General features: G+C 46.7%; 1 protein-coding gene across 1 annotated transcript in view; it reads left to right on the forward strand.

Annotated features, from left to right (window-relative positions):
• Nucleotides 1–15,120, forward strand: part of LOC146817397 (dynein axonemal heavy chain 5-like) — a 1,608,734-nt gene that overhangs the window by 373,352 nt on the left and 1,220,262 nt on the right. Inside the window, exon 15 of the mRNA XM_085609634.1 lies at nucleotides 10,457–10,577. Coding sequence (XP_085465760.1) covers nucleotides 10,457–10,577 — 121 coding nt within the window. The remainder of the gene's footprint in view (nucleotides 1–10,456; nucleotides 10,578–15,120) is intronic.

A 15,120-nucleotide genomic window follows, 5' to 3' on the forward strand; every position in this document is an offset into this window, starting at 1 on the left:
TGGAAGAGCTGGCACTATTTGGTGGCACTATTTGGTATAATAGCAGGCTTGCTTTGAGTGCGCTTTATAATGGTGTGATTAATGATAGTCTTTTTGTTTCTAATAGCCAGGACAGCCTCGCCTGTGATTAGACACGTTTGCATTGGTTGTCATACAGACTCAAAAGAAAAGTCAGTACTAAGCTATTAGTGATCCTGATGACTTCCTTTTGGCTTTGATGCTATTTCTTTCCTAATGATCATTATGAATGAGATATCTTTCAGTGTTTTGCTAAGATGTGTTAAGTTAATAATTTTAGAAGTCTGCTTCATCAGGGAGGGCGGTCTCAGTGAGTATAGCAGGAGATGGTTTATTCATGAGTTTATCTTCAAGAATGTTCTGCTCTCCTCAAGTGTCTTGCTTTGTCTGTCCTCTGCTTCCATCTTACATGTTTCTCTTTTAGTAATCTTGGAGCATTTTGCTTGTACCTTCCACATTCCACAAAGGTACCATATTGGTGCAGGGTCAGGCCTCTTGATCAAGACAGCTAAGCGGGGATTCTGATGAACATTATAGGCAGGATTAAGCACTAACACTTTCAGATGAGAGGCCAGTGCTACAGGCATCTTATGTTGATCACCACAAAGTGTGGAATATCAAAATGTACTGTGTGTTAATCCAACACACAAACATGTACAGACTGATGAGCATGGGGAGTAGCAAGCAAACAAGCTGTGGATACAGTACAACTTGTGCAGTAAAGACTAGAAACAAATATTAATGATGCAGCAGATACTCCGGCTTCTTTAGTCACCCAAGCCCAGATCTACTGGAATGCGTACTTGCTCTGTATCACTCTCCGTGTCTCACCTCACCACACTACAGGCTAAGTGAGGAGTGAGTGCGCCAGTGTCTTCCAGTATGTGAGTTCCCCACACCCTTGATATCTTACCTATCCTTGGCCACATCAGCAGACAGCTGGTAGTAAGCATTACTGCCATTCATAGCTCCAGAATCATTACAGTGAGAGGTAGTTCTCAAAGCAGAAAGATACAGGGCCTAGTGAACTGCAACAAACTCATGGGGTACAGTCTGTGACCAGGAGTAAGCCATCTCTACAAGCTGCACAGAGATGCCACCCTCTCCTGACCCACTCGGCAATAACACTTCCTGATACTATTCGCCTCTCATTTGAGCCGAGCAGGATCAAAGAGGGGAGCAGACATATTCCATTAGGGAATCTGGAAGTCCTGGGAATCCAGGCAGTCAGTGTTGACAAGTCGAATGGGCTCAGGGAGCAGGAGAAGAAACAATAGGAGGGAAGAGGAACAGGACAGTAACCCCTCCAGACACTTACACAGATGTGCTTGCTCCATTATTCTCCCAGATACGCATCCGGATGTCAAGCCAAGGCTAGTCACTGGCCCCTGCTACCTTTGGTCCCTGGTTGGCACTGACAAAAGGCTTTGGAGACCGCCAAGCCTCCAGCCACCCCATCATCTTTTGACCCCCAGCCAATTAAAGCGTTACCACATGAAGACAGCACCGACACCTTCTTTGGCACCTGTCCACCAGACATTGACGTTCCTCTGCTCCAAGACCCTCTTCAGCAGGGAATCCCTCCTCAACTCTGAAATCCTCCTCGGATCAGAAGGCAAGGGTAAAATCCAGACTGGCGTGGATGATCGGTGAGAAGGACACAGAGGCCCCGATCGTGGAGAGGCCTCAGCAATAGTTGGACACTAGGCAAAAGCACTTCTTCATTCACCCAGATACAGGCTAGATGTCTGCAAAATAGGCTCCTAGTTAACCTTGGAGACTATTCTTCGTAAAGGAAACTCACCTTTGAAGGGCAGCCTTCTTCTAGGGGTTCCTAACCAGAACCAACACCAAGGAAGCGTACGACATGGCCTTTCGCCCTGCCTGTTACAAAATAATACACTTCCATCAGCTCTCACGCCACCTCCACCTCCTCAGCCATCACAACACCCATGCACTCTTCTTCTGCTGTCTCCGTCAGAGACACCTGAAAGGTTTCCCTTCTCTGGTTCTCAATTAAATAGCCCCCATGGTGTCTTTGGCTCATACAGCCTATCCACAGGTGAGGGTATCATCAACGACCCCTGGGACAAATGCAGTATGGCTCCCTCAGATGATCTGCACTTAGATCATTATCCCATGAGGACCTCACCCACGATGACACTAAAGCATACCAAGAGGTCTGCCAGTAGGCTGCATCTTTCATAAGGTGGACATTAAGGTCACTCAGAAGGAGGAGGATTTCCAGCGGGGGTGCTCTCCCAGTCAAAGCGCGCAGCCCATCTTCACTCCTTGCTCAAGGTCATGTTAAAATCGCCCCTGACAACTTCAAAGAGAATTTCAAGATTAGAGTGGTCGACCCTTGGGTAGAGAATAAGTTTAAGCCCTCTCCAACCTGTGCTGCAAATATCAGGGGGCAGGTTCACTCGGGCTTCCTGGGGGCACACACTTTTTCCACCAAGGCCACAGGCACTGTTCCTTTTTCAGATTAGATCAAGAAAATAGATGCAGCAGACAAGAGACTGGGTGTAGGAGTGGCCGTCCGTGGCACATAGCCAATTTCATGGCACTCCTGTCTTGGTAAAACAGGACACAATGGGAGGAGATAGAGTAGATACTTAAGCACAGTACAGGAAGTTGAGGGAGGAGGAAGTGTCTGAGGACAAAGTAATCTCCAACGTCTGCATCCAGTACGCTTCGATGCTGCATGCACAGCCTCATGGGGCAATAACGCAAGATTTATACTCAGGTGCCACTCCTACTTTTGTATCTCTGGATTCAAACCTGAGGTACAACAGCATCTCCACAACCTCCCGTTTGATGGGGAGCACCTTTTCGGGCCTCAGGGTGTTGACATGTTCAAAAGGATCAAGAAAGATCCAGAGATGGAGAATTCCATGGGGCGCTTCAGTCCTCTCCGTACACTGACTCCTTTCTGGATCACCAGTCCAGATGGGGAGGCAAAGACAAACTTGCCTAAGCATCCTCTCTTCTACCAAAGGCAGCAACAGGTTTACAAATACCAAGCTATGAAGCGGTATAAAAGAGGCTCCCACAGAGGTAACGAGGGGTAGGAGCAAAGGAGTCTATTGCAAGCAAGCTACCACCTCCAAGCAGTGACTTGCACTGCCTCCCACCAGATCACATGTTACATGTCGGGCGGAGGTTACGGAATTTCTTCGCTCGCTGGGCAGAAATCACATTAGACTAGTGGGTCCTAGCTGTGGTCCAACACAGCTTTTGCCTAGAACGTCATACCCCTGCCCCATCATAATAGCCCGGACACACACTCTCAGTCAGAAACACCTCTAGCTTCTTCAGGATGAAGTGTGGGCTCTGATGCAAAAGGGCACCATAGAAGCAGTATCTAGGGTGTACTCACTCTACATCCTCATTCCCAAAAAGTATGGCTCTCTGGGACCCATCCTGTATGGCAGACCTCTATCCTGTATATCCTATCAGAACCTATCTGCCTGAAAATCCTGCAGGACGTCAGTTCCTTCAGCAGGAAGACTTTATGACTGTGCTCAATCTCAAGGACGCCTATTTACACATTCCCAGCTACCCCTCTCATTGGAGATACCTTTGCTTTATGGTAAGTGGACTGCACCATCAGTTAAGAGTGCTCTCCTGTAGGGTCACTACAGCTTCATTGGAATTTACGGAGTGCCTAGCCGTAGTGGCAGAACATCTATGAAGGGAGGACATTCATGTATTTTCTTACCATGACAATTGGCTGCTCAAGATCACACACTCAAACAGCGTGTCGTTGCTTCACAGCTTGGGTTTCACCAGAACTGTACAAAGTTTCACTTGCAACTGATGCAAACACAGCTCTTTCTAAAGTCAATTTTAAATACGGTCACAAGCAAAGCCAATCCCAACCAGCAAAGAATCTTAACCTTTCAGCACCTGCTTCGTGTTTTTCATACCAGTCGTCAACTCTCAGGTGGAATGGTCATGTGCCTTTTAGGAATGATGACCTCCTACATTGCCATCGTTCCTCACCCATAGCTGCACATATGTACCCTCTAAGAGTGTCTCACGACTTGGTGATCTCAAGTGGAGGGTCAATGGGAATATCTAGTGTTGATATGGGCAAAAAACACCGCTCTCTGCAGTGGTGGAACACCAGTAACTTGGTACAAGGCAGGCCTTTTGTAGACCGAGTTCCGATGATTACCATTACAACAGACGTCTCTTTTAAGGGATGGGATGCGCATTTCAACAAAATCATGGTCCAGTGGGGTTTGGTCTCTCAGCAGCAGGGTCAGCACATCAGTTACCCGGAACTGCTTGCCATTCACCTATCTATCAAAGTCTTCCTACAAGTCATTCAGGGCAAGATAGTCCTCAGCAGGACGGACAACATGACCACCATGTATTACATTCAGAATCAAGGTGGCACACACTACCTCAGCTCTCCTTATCACAGAGGATCTGACATTGGGTATTCCGCCACAGCATTCATCTTATGGCATAGCATCTCCTGGGGGTGGACAATTACTTTGTGGACCTCTTCAGCAGAATGCATCAACACGTCCACAAATTTTCCCCCAGGTTCTTCATCCACACTTCCAGCATTGGGGCACTCCACAGATAACTTGTTTGCTACGCCTGAAAATGTAAAATACCCAAACTTCACCACCGGGTATGCACATCCACAGTCCATGGGCAACTCACTATGTAGGAATTGGTCAGGGATATTTGCCTACACTTTTTCACTGCTCCATTGCTTCCCTTCATGGTGAGGACACTCAGGCAAAAACCAAAGGAAATGATGGACGGAGTGTTGAACATTGCAAGCACTCACCCCCAGTCAACTGATCTGGGTTTAATCCATCACCGTTCTTTAGCCCACTCTGCCACCCCAGTTCAGACATGGCCATATGCAAATCAGTCTGACCCTGTGCCTCATGGGAACAGTCCAGCCCAAACTGCCAAGCCATGTCTTCCCTGGATCGGAAACAAGCTTCCTAGGACCGGTTTCTGGCATTTCAGCCGTCTTCAGCCAGGCTTGCTTGAATCCAGTGGCAAAGTGAGCAAGGGACTCACGTCTGAGCATGCCCTGGCAACTTATGGCGAACAAAGCAAAAACCAAAGGAAATGATGGACGGAGTGTTGAACATTGCAAGCACTCACCCCCAGTCAACTGATCTGGGTTTAATCCATCACCGTTCTTTAGCCCACTCTGCCACCCCAGTTCAGACATGGCCATATGCAAATCAGTCTGACCCTGTGCCTCATGGGAACAGTCCAGCCCGAACTGTCAAGCCATGTCTTTCCTGGATCGGAAACAAGCTTCCTAGGACCGGTTTCTGGCATTTCAGCCGTCTTCAGCCAGGCTTGCTTGAATCCAGTGGCAAAGTGAGCAAGGGACTCACGTCTGAGCATACCCTGCCAACTTATGGCGAACAAAGCAAAAATCAAAGGAAATGATGGACGGAGTGTTGAACATTGCAAGCACTCACCCCCAGTCAACTGATCTGGGTTTAATCCATCACCGTTCTTTAGCCCACTCTGCCACCCCAGTTCAGACATGGCCATATGCAAATCAGTCTGACCCTGTGCCTCATGGGAACAGTCCAGCCCGAACTGCCAAGCCATGTCTTCCCTGGATCGGAAACAAGCTTCCTAGGACCGGTTTCTGGCATTTCAGCCGTCTTCAGCCAGGCTTGCTTGAATCCAGTGGCAAAGTGAGCAAGGGACTCACGTCTGAGCATACCCTGCCAACTTATGGCGAACAAAGCAAAAACCAAAGGACATGATGGACGGAGTGTTGAACATTGCAAGCACTCACCCCCAGTCAACTGATCTGGGTTAAAGCCATCACCGTTCTTTAGCTCACACTGCCATCCCAGTTCAGACATGGCCATATGCAAATCAGTCTGACCCTGTGCCTCATGGGGACAGTCCAGCCCGAACTGCCAAGCCATGTCTTCCCTGGATCGGAAACAAGCTTCCTAGGACCGGTTTCTGGCATTTCAGCCGTCTTCAGCCAGGCTTGCTTGAATCCAGTGGCAAAGTGAGCAAGGGACTCACGTCTGAGCATACCCTGCCAACTTATGGCGAACAAAGCAAAAACCAAAGGAAATGATGGACGGAGTGTTGAACATTGCAAGCACTCACCCCCAGTCAACTGATCTGGGTTTAATCCATCACCATTCTTTAGCCCACTCTGCCACCCCAGTTCAGACATGGCCAAATGCAAATCAGTCTGACCCTGTGCCTCATGGGAACAGTCCAGCCCGAACTGCCAAGCCATGTCTTCCCTGGATCGGAAACAAGCTTCCTAGGACTGGTTTCTGGCATTTCAGCTGTCTTCAGCCAGGCTTGCTTGAATACAGTGGCAAAGTGAGCAAGGGACTCACGTCTGAGCATACCCTGCCACTCAGGCAAACATCATTAACCCTCATTCTAGTTGCTCCAATGTGGGCCAGACTGCCATGGCAATTCCCCTTATGGAAATGTCATTCAGCCCCCACGGGAGGCTTCCCCTCAGATGGGACCTTCTCACACAGAGGCAAGCTTATTTCAGGCATACGGATCCCGGGCAGCTAAACCTTGTGATTTGCCCCCAAGGTCCTAGAATCCAGGTATCTTAACCTTCCACAAGATTGCATGGCTATACTAAAGGTGGCCTATCGGCCTACAAATTGGGCCTTTTAACGTTGCAAAATGGAGAGGTGGGTTCATCTCATCACTACATCTCTCAAAACCTGGATCCCCTGAATCTACTGACTTGAATATTATTGCCGACCTATTACACTTACAAAAGCAGGCCTTGCCTACACCTTCTATTCGCCTGCACAGTACTACATTTACTGCCTACATGCAGGACTGGGAACAAGAAACTGGTCTACCTGTGGTCAAAGCATTTATGGACGCCTCAAAAGGGTCAGACCTTTTATGATATATCCTGCTCCTGTGTGGAATCTTAATGTAGTCCTCCCCAGACTTATGGGTCTACCATTTGAGCCTATGCATTAGTGCCTCCTTCAGTTCCTCACTTGGAAGGTGGCCTCCTTGTGGCCATTACTTCCCTTAGGTGCATTATCAAGCTGCATGAGCTCCCCCTATTGGTGCCACTCATCCAGGTTCACAGAGATAGGGTTGCTGTTAGTATTGATTCTAAGGTCCACCTTAAGGTGGTATCACCTTTCCACCTTACCCTAACAATAAGACCTCCCAGTCTTCATTCCACAATCGGCTTCCATTGTGGAAAGAGCACTGCACACTTTGGATGTCAAGCAAGGGAGTAGCTAGAAAATTAAAACAGTTCCCACTTTCAACTAAAGCGCTGGAGGCAAGTGGGCCAAACTCTCCCTAGAACAGCTTCCTTTTCTCTTCCATCTATCCATTCAATCTTTCACCCTTCCATCCACTTGCTGATATCCACTATTTCAAGTTCACATTATTATCTATCATTCAATCTTTCCCATTCCATCCATCCACTCTGCCATTCATCTATCAATCCACCCACTCTGACATCCATCCATCCATCTAATCTGCAGTCCATCCACCCAACCATTCATCCACTATGCCATTCAACCATCAATCCACCCACTCTGCCATCCATCCATTCACCCACTCTGCCATTCATCCATCCTTTCTGACATTCATACATTCACTCTGCCTTCCATTCTGCCACCTACTAATCCATCTACTATGCCATCCATTATCCGTCAATCCATCTAATCTGATATCCATCCACCTATCCACTCTGCCGTTCATCCATCAATCTACTCACTCTGCCATCCACCCATTGATCCACTCTGCCATCCATCTATCGGTCTATCCATCTATCTAATTTGCCATCCATCCACCCTGCCACACGTCCATCCATCCACTCTGACACCATCCATCTGTCCACTTTGCCATTTATCCATCCATCCACCCACTCTGCCATCCGTCCATTCACCCACTCTGCCATCTATCAATCCAGTCTGCCATGCATCCATCCTTTATGCCATCCATACATTTACTCTGCCATCTACTTTTCCACCCATTCATCCTCTCTACCATTCACCCATTATGTCATTCAATCACTATCTACTCACTCTGCCATTCATCCATCCTATCTGACATCCATACATTCACTCTGCAATCTACTCATCCATCCACAATGCAATCCATCCATCTAATCTGCCATTCATTCACCTATCCATTCTGCTATTCATCCATCGATCCACCCACTTTACCATCCAGCCACTCTGCCATCCATCCGTCTATCCATCCATCTCATCTGCACCTTTCCATCCAGCCACTCCACCATCCATTGACTCTGCCATTCATCCACCAATCCACCCACTCTGCCATCAGTACATTCACTCTGCCATCTACTCGTCCATCTATCCGTTCTGTCAGCAATTCATCTATTCATTCATCACCATCAATCCATCTACAAATCCATTCTGCCATCCATCCACTCTACCATCCATCCATTCATCCACTCTGCCATCCATCTATCATCTATCCATCCACTTTGCCATCCATCGACCCACTCTGCCACCCAGTCACTCATCTTTTCACTCACTCATCCATTCCATTACTCTGACACAATTTCAGCTGTCTGTCCATCCCTTTACTCTGCTATCCTTTCACCTGCCCATCCACTATCCAGTCATACCTTTACTGTGCCATTGTTCTACCTGTCCATCCACCTATCCATCCATCCTTGTATGTATTTTGCCATCCTTTAACATATTCATCCACCTATCCATTACTCATCAATCCAACCCTTTACTCTGCCATCCTTTAACCTGTCTAATCCATTCACTCACACATCTAGTCAACAATCCCTTTACTTTGCCATTCTTTCACCTGTACATCTACCTATCATTCACTCAACCTTTCATATCTGCAGCCACACATGCTATGAACGGGAAAGCTAGTTACAGTGTAAGCATCTGTTCATAGCGTGTAATGCTGCAGATTGACATGCTCCCACTCTCTTCCCCAGAAGCAGATCTTTTTGTTGTGGATCTCTTACTTTCATTATTTTCCACTGTACATTGCGCTTTATGTACAATGCTGTTTGTTCAGACTCCATACATTCTCTCACCCACTGTGTGGAAAACAATCTAACAGGGAGTCGGCCCCATGGGCAAGTACAAGAGGAGGAGTCACATCATACCCAACTCTTCCTTACCTTTGACAAAAACAGATCTGATATCCAACATATTTTCTCCCAGAGCATAATGGCTATTGCCTCTTGGATGCAAAGTAATTTCCTCCAATTAAACTCTGAAAAATCTGAGATTATGCTGTTTGGCGGTGCCGCCATCTGTTGGTCCCCGTCTTGCTGGCCTGAGGAGTTGGGTAAAGCCCCTACTCCTAAAGAAGTGATCAAAAATCTTGGTGTGAAAATCGATCAAAAGCTCACTTTAGATGCCCATGTCAACTCAACGATTGGCACCTGCTACTATGTTTTGGGTCTACTCGGGAGAATCTTTCCCTTGCTTCCTCCTGCTACTAGGAAAACATTGATACAGGCTTTGATCATGAGTAGAATCGATAATTTTAATGCTTTGCTTTTTTCGACCCATGAAGCCTCCTTAAATAAACTGCAGGTTGTGCAGAACACAGCGGCCCGCCTAGTTACCGGAGCCCCGCCCAGGACTCCCTCCGTGCCCCTTTTGACTAAGCTCCACTGGCTTCCAGTAAGGAAAAGAGTGAAATTTAAGATAGGCTGCATGGTCTTCAAGGCCTTAAACAGTCTCAGCCCGTCCTATCTCTCTAGCAAAATAACTACTTACAACCCTCTACGTTCTCTTAGATCAGGATCTAAAAGTTTACTCTCTATCCCCAGAATTAAAAAATCGCGTACCGGCCATAAAGCTTTTTCTTATCTGGCCCCGGTTTTCTGGAACGAACTACCACAACATCTCCGTGCTGATATGACCATCTTTCATTTCAGAAAACTTCTTAAAACCTAACTCTTCTAATCAGCTCGCCGATGCAGTAGGATCTTTACAAGTGCAGAGATACCCCTCGGGTGATTCAGCGCTATATAAAATCATAAAATCAATCAATCAAATACCGCATGACTCGAAGACAAACCGCTTGCAAACGTCCAACCCCAACACTAAATGGCAGGATTATGCTAAGCACGTGTATATACAGCACTACATGCTACGAACAGATGCTTACAAGGTGAGTAGCATTTTCCTTTCTCTCTTGATCAGTGGTGTCCACTTTCAGTTACAAGTATTGACCTCTTAAATGACATTGATTAATTAGTTCTTGCGGAGATACTTTGTTACATAATCTCCATATGCATGCGATCTTCAGCCTTGTTTGTTTTTTATGCCTGGTAGACATGTACTTTCAAACTTGAGGGCCAGTTTACACCCCTCTTGTGGCTGGTCTTATTCAGCCTCTAAGGCTATGTTCAAGCATACTACTGAACAGTTCTTACGCTTTATTCCCTATCCAGGTTTTCTGCAGTTAGCCATCGTCAAGGAATTCAGCCAATGATCGGCGAATGCTATGTGATGGTGTTTGACTGGTTCTGTGAGGAACTTAAAGAAATTCAAGCAACATATGAAACTTTTAAGGTACAGCAAAAAAGCTGCATCATTAACTATTGATGCCATCTGTGCTGCATTAGTAAAATTATCACACATTATTGATTCAGTATGAGTATTATGTATGAGACATACCAGCATAAAAACATTTTGAAAAACTATCTTAGAGAGAAGATAAGGCTGACGATGTTGATAATAGATATAAGATCAAACTTAAGTATGTCAAATTCACCTGTTAAGGTACCATCTTCAGTACCTACTCTGCCATTATGTGTGAAATTTAGAAATTAAAAGTAAACAATAGACTGAAAAGGGATATTTGCACTTTGCCAGGGTGCCCAGCAGCAGGATCTGTAATGCATACAGTGCATCCAGCTTTGTGGTGGATGCACTGAAGGCAGAGCATTCTGCCAAGCGGGTGTCATTTTTTGGTCCTATTTGGCAACAATTTTTTAGTTTTACTCAAACATCCTCCCAGAATGAGCCTTTCTTTCAATAAAATAAAAACAAACCATAGGGAGTTTTGTCCTAAATATTTTAAGTCCATACATTTTTCCCCAGCCCAGGACTGCCTTGCCACGGCTTACCTGCTTGTCGCGGGTTGAGAAATTAATTGACTATTGTCCTGCTGTAAACAGGGTGAGGCGACAAACTCTGCTATCTGGTGGCCCTGTGGCAGCTGGCCTGAGTGGGCAAAGGTTGCAAACAGCTGTTGGAAACCTAGTGCTGCCCCATCTCTAAATTAGGTGATAAAATCACAAGTTTGATACGTCTGCTGCTCTGCCAAATGTTCAAAGAGGCCCTAGTATGTTGAGTTTATATGCTGGCCTCAGTCAGAAGACAGGCAGAATTTCAACAGTAATCACTCAATTGTTTCTATATGTTGGAACGAATTTGTATTTCCCAAAAGCTTGTTAGACTGAGAATAATTCATAGGTTTGCTGTTATAGTCATTTTATCATACAGTAGTATGTACTCCTTAAATATAGGTGTTTAACATTACTAAGGGCACTGGATAGTTGTGTGAAGAAGTTTTTGCATTTCAGGTCTTGCCTACGCAGCGCTCATGCGCTGCATAGGAGGGCCTTTAGCCATCGTTCTTCACTTTTTCAAGCGCTGCACTCATGCTTGAAAAAGTGAAGACTGCGCGCATGCGCGCGCACGCACACACCACTCCCGGGCTTGATAAGATAAGAGTTTAACGTGTTTTCTCAGGTGCGTTGTAATCCTTACCCGATGTGCTGTCTCTCTATCTTAATTGAATTACTTTAAAATGAAATCAATTAATATAAAGTAGCAATGACGAGCACAAGCTCGAGTGCTTTAAAACAGCTACTGCTTGTGCTCTTTTGAAAGATGGGAAATTACAGATTTTCAGAACATGCGGATTCAAGTCTTCACTATAATTGTTTCTTTTATTTGTTCTGCATGTATTTATTTGCATATAATATTGTAGTATCCTCAGAGCATTAGGAATAGCCACAAATCGTTAAACTCTGCAAACATGTACAGGTTTTATATTCGATTGTCACAATGAAAGTTGAGCTTTAGAGTACTCACCCTAACTGCAAATGCCTTGCATTAATGGCTGACTCACTCTCATTGACTATCACACTCTCACTGACACTCTCACAGACTCTCACTCTCTCACTGACACACTCACAGACTCACTCTCTCGCTGACACTGACACTCTCACTGACTCTCTCACTCTCACTGACTCTCTCACTCACACTGACTCTCACTCTCACTGACTGACTCTCCCACTTTCTCATTCACTCACTCACTCTCACTGATAGACTCACTGACTGACTCTCCCACTCCTTCACTAACTGACTCTCCCACTCTCTCTCACTGCACTGACTGACTGACTCACTCAGTCTCACTGATAGACTCTCGCTGACAGACTCTCCCACTTACTGACTGACTCTCCCACTCTCTCTCACTCACTGACTGACTCACTCTCACTGACTGACTCACTCTCACTCACTGACTGACTCTCACTGACAGACTCTCACTGACTGTCCCCCTCTCTCTCTGACTGTCTCTCTCTCACTGGCAGACTCACTGACAGGCTCTCACTGACAGACTATCACTGACAGACTGACTCACTCACTCCCACTGACAGACTCTCACTAACTGACTCTCAAAACTCACTCTCACTGACAGACTCTCCCACTCTCTCACTAACTGACTCTCAAAACTCACTCTCACTGACAGACTCTCCCACTCACTCTCACTGACTGACTGACTGACTCACTCACTCACACTGACTGACTCACTCACTCAGTTTCACTGACTGACTGACTCTCACTGATTCACTGACAGACTCTCACTGACACTCTCACTCTCTCACTGACTGACTGACTGACTCACTCTCACTGACTGACTCACTCTCACTAACAGGCTCTCACTGACTGACTCACTCTCACTGACAGACTCTCTCACTGACTGACTCTCCCACTCTCTCACTGACTGACTCATTCTCACTGACTGACTCACTCTCACTGACAGACTCTCACTGACTGACAGATTCTCCCACTCTCTCTCACTGAGTGACTGACCCACTCACTCTCACTGACTGACAGACTCTCTTTCACTGACTGACTCACTCTTACTGACTCACTGACTGACAGACTCTAACTGACAGACTCTCCCACTCTCTCACTGACTGACTCACTCACTCTCACTGACTGACAGACTCACTCTCACTGACTTACTCACTCTCACTGACTTACTCTCACTGACAGACTCTCACTGACTCTCTCACTCTCTCACTGACTGACTGACCCACTCTCTCTCACTGACTCTTACTGACAGCGTCTCACTGACTCATTCTCTCTGACTCACTCTCACTGTGTCACTCTCACTGACTCACTCTCACTGACAGACTCTCACTGCCAGACTCTCACTGACTGACTCTCCCACTCTCTCTCACTGACTCACTCTCACTGACTGACACACTCTGACTGACTCACTCTCACTGACAGACTCTCACTGACAGACTCTCACTGACAGACTCTCACTGACAGACTCTCACTGACTGACTCTCCCACTCTCTCTCACTGACTGACTCTCCCACTCTCTCTCGCTGACTGACTCATTCTCACTGACAGACTCACTGAAAGACTCTCACTGAATGATTGACTCACTCTCTCTCATTGACTGACTCTTCCACTCTCTCTCTCTCACTGACTGACTCTCCCACTCTCTCTCACTGACTGACTGACTCACTCTCACTGACTGACTCTCCCACTCTCTCACTGACTGAATGACTCACTCACTCTCACTGACTGACTGACTCCCTCTCACTGACTCCCTCTCACGGACTCCCTCTCACTGACTCCCTCTCACTGACTCCCTCTCACTGACTCCCTCTCACTGACTTACTCTCACTGACAGACTCTCACTGACAGACTCTCACTGAGACTCACCCACTCTCTCACTGACTGACTGACACACGCACTCTCAATGAATGACTGACTCACTCTCACTGACAGACTCTCACTGATAGACTCACTCTCTCACTGACTGACTCTCCCACTCTCTCTCACTGACTGACTGACTCTCACTGACTGACTGACTCTCTCTCACTAACTCTCCCTCACTGACTCTCTCTTACTGACTGACTCTCTCTCGCTGGCTGACTGACTCTCGCTAAAAGACTGACTGACTCTTGCTAAATGACTGACTCACTCTCACTGACTGACTATCCCACTGACTCACTCTCTTTCACTTACTGACTAACTCACTCACCATCTCGCTATCATTCACTCTCACTGACTGACTCTCACGCTCACTGACTCTCTCACTGAATGACTCTCTCACTCTCACTGACTGACTCTCTCACTGACTGACTCTCTCACTGACTGACTCTCTCACTGACTGCCTCTCTCACTCTCACTAACTGACTCTCTCACTGACTCTCACTCTCTCACTGACTGACTGACTCTCACTCTCTCACTGACTGACTGTCTCACTCTCACTAACTGACTCTCTCACTGACTGACTCTCTCTCACTGACTGACTCTCTCACTGACTGACTCTCTCTCACTGACTGACTCTCTCTCACTAACTCTCCCTCACTGACTCTCTCTTACTGACTGACTCTCTCTCGCTGGCTGACTGACTCTCGCTAAAAGACTGACTGACTCCTGCTAAAAGACTGACTCACTCTCACTGACTGACTATCCCACTGACTCACTCTCTTTCACTCACTGACTAACTCACTCACCATCTCGCTATCATTCACTCTCACTGACTGACTCTCACACTCACTGACTCTCTCACTGAATGACTCTCTCACTCTCACTGACTGACTCTCTCACTGACTGACTCTCTCACTCTCACTGACTGACTCTCTACTCTCACTAACTGACTCTCTCACTGACTCTCACTCTCTCACTGACTGACTGACTCTCACTCTCTCACTGACTGACTCTCTCACTCTCACTAACTGACTCTCTCACTGACTGACTCTCTCTCACTGACTGACTCTCACTCACTCTCGCTAACTGACTGACTGGCCTTCACCCTCTTGTTATTTATGCCCCCCCAATAACAAGCCATGCAACA

The sequence above is a fragment of the Triturus cristatus genome, chromosome 6, assembly GCF_964204655.1.
Source record: "Triturus cristatus chromosome 6, aTriCri1.1, whole genome shotgun sequence".
In the NCBI taxonomy this organism is placed as follows: domain Eukaryota; kingdom Metazoa; phylum Chordata; class Amphibia; order Caudata; family Salamandridae; genus Triturus; species Triturus cristatus.